This window comes from Morus notabilis, unplaced genomic scaffold, assembly GCF_000414095.1.
Source record: "Morus notabilis unplaced genomic scaffold, ASM41409v2 Scaffold695, whole genome shotgun sequence".
Taxonomy (NCBI): Eukaryota; Viridiplantae; Streptophyta; class Magnoliopsida; order Rosales; family Moraceae; genus Morus; species Morus notabilis.
In genome coordinates, this window is record NW_010366382.1 from 325,737 (window position 1) to 327,072 (window position 1,336).

General features: G+C 37.7%; 1 protein-coding gene across 1 annotated transcript; it reads left to right on the forward strand.

Annotated features, from left to right (window-relative positions):
- Positions 1-322: 322 nt before the first annotated feature.
- LOC112093934 (LOB domain-containing protein 15-like) lies at positions 323-1,328 on the forward strand (the record flags this gene model as incomplete). Its single annotated transcript, XM_024173551.1, has 3 exons — positions 323-336; positions 515-815; positions 939-1,328. Coding segments are annotated over exons 1-3 (705 nt in total), but the record flags the coding sequence as incomplete, so codon positions are not given.
- Positions 1,329-1,336: the final 8 nt, after the last annotated feature.

Genomic DNA, 1,336 nt, shown 5'->3' on the forward strand with positions numbered 1-1,336 from the left:
TCTTGCTCTATCATCATTCATCACCAAAATTATTCCAAGTATATACATTATTAATTTGCAATACCACCGACCGACTTGATAGCCAAAGAAATCAGATTCTCAATCCATTTTCTTATACCCCTCTTTTGTTTGTTTCTTATAGTAAATGACTCGTTGACCTACTTTTCCCCCCACCTTAATGGCCTTTTAAGATCACTCCTTACCCTATTCTCAAACTTCTTTTTTTTCCTTCCTTAATTCCCAGTGCAACACAAACTTATCTCTCCCTTGCCGTCTGCACCTCAATATTCCAGCAACAAGACTCGTAACTATATGTGCTTGGATGTCCAGAGACAGGTAACTACTATATATATCTATATATATATATATCAATCAACAAATTATGGGATTGAATGATCAAAAGCCCTAAGCATCATAAAAGAAATTCTAGTAAATTTGTCTTCTTTTGTTTCTTTTTGTTTTTCTCACCTAATAAGTTGTTTTCTCAAATTAAGTTATAACATATATGTTTTAGGGACAGATTGGATGAGATAGGAAAGAGGATTAGGAGATCAGAGATTTGTGATGCAGTGCCTTATGATCATCAGAATTATTCCGAATTAGTTATGGGAAGAACACAATCATTTAATAATGGTCTTAGTATTACTCCTCATGGAACCTTGAACACCATCATTCCTTGTGCTGCATGTAAGCTTTTGAGAAGAAGATGCGCCGAAGAATGCCCCTTTTCCCCTTACTTCTCCCCTCAAGAACCACAGAAATTTGCCGCCGTCCACAAAGTTTTCGGTGCAAGCAACGTTTCCAAGATGCTAATGGTAATTAATAGTAGTTTTAATTTCCCTAATTGTGTTTAATTATCTATAGTTTGCTTAATTTTTCTCTTTATAAATATTAGTGTTTGTTATATATAATATAACATATATCATGTAATTCTATAGGAATTGCCAGAAAGCCAAAGGGCTGATGCGGCTAATAGTTTGGTTTATGAGGCGAATTTGAGGATTAGAGATCCGGTGTACGGGTGCATGGGAATTGTATCGGCCTTGCAGCAGCAGATTCAAACCCTACAAGCGGAGTTCAGTGCAACAAGGACTCAGATATTGAGATACAAATATAGAGAGGCAACTAGTCACATGATCGTTTCTTCTTCTTCTACTACTACTTCTAATTTAGTTTCTCCTCATCATCATGGCGTTGTGTCCATCGCTTCATTGCCTCAAGCTATTAATCCTCTCTCTACACCGCCCGCGCCTATTACACCGGCTCCTCCTCCGCCTCCTCCTTCTATCGTCGTCTCCTCGTCTTCTACATCTTCGACTTCTTCTCTTTACACGAC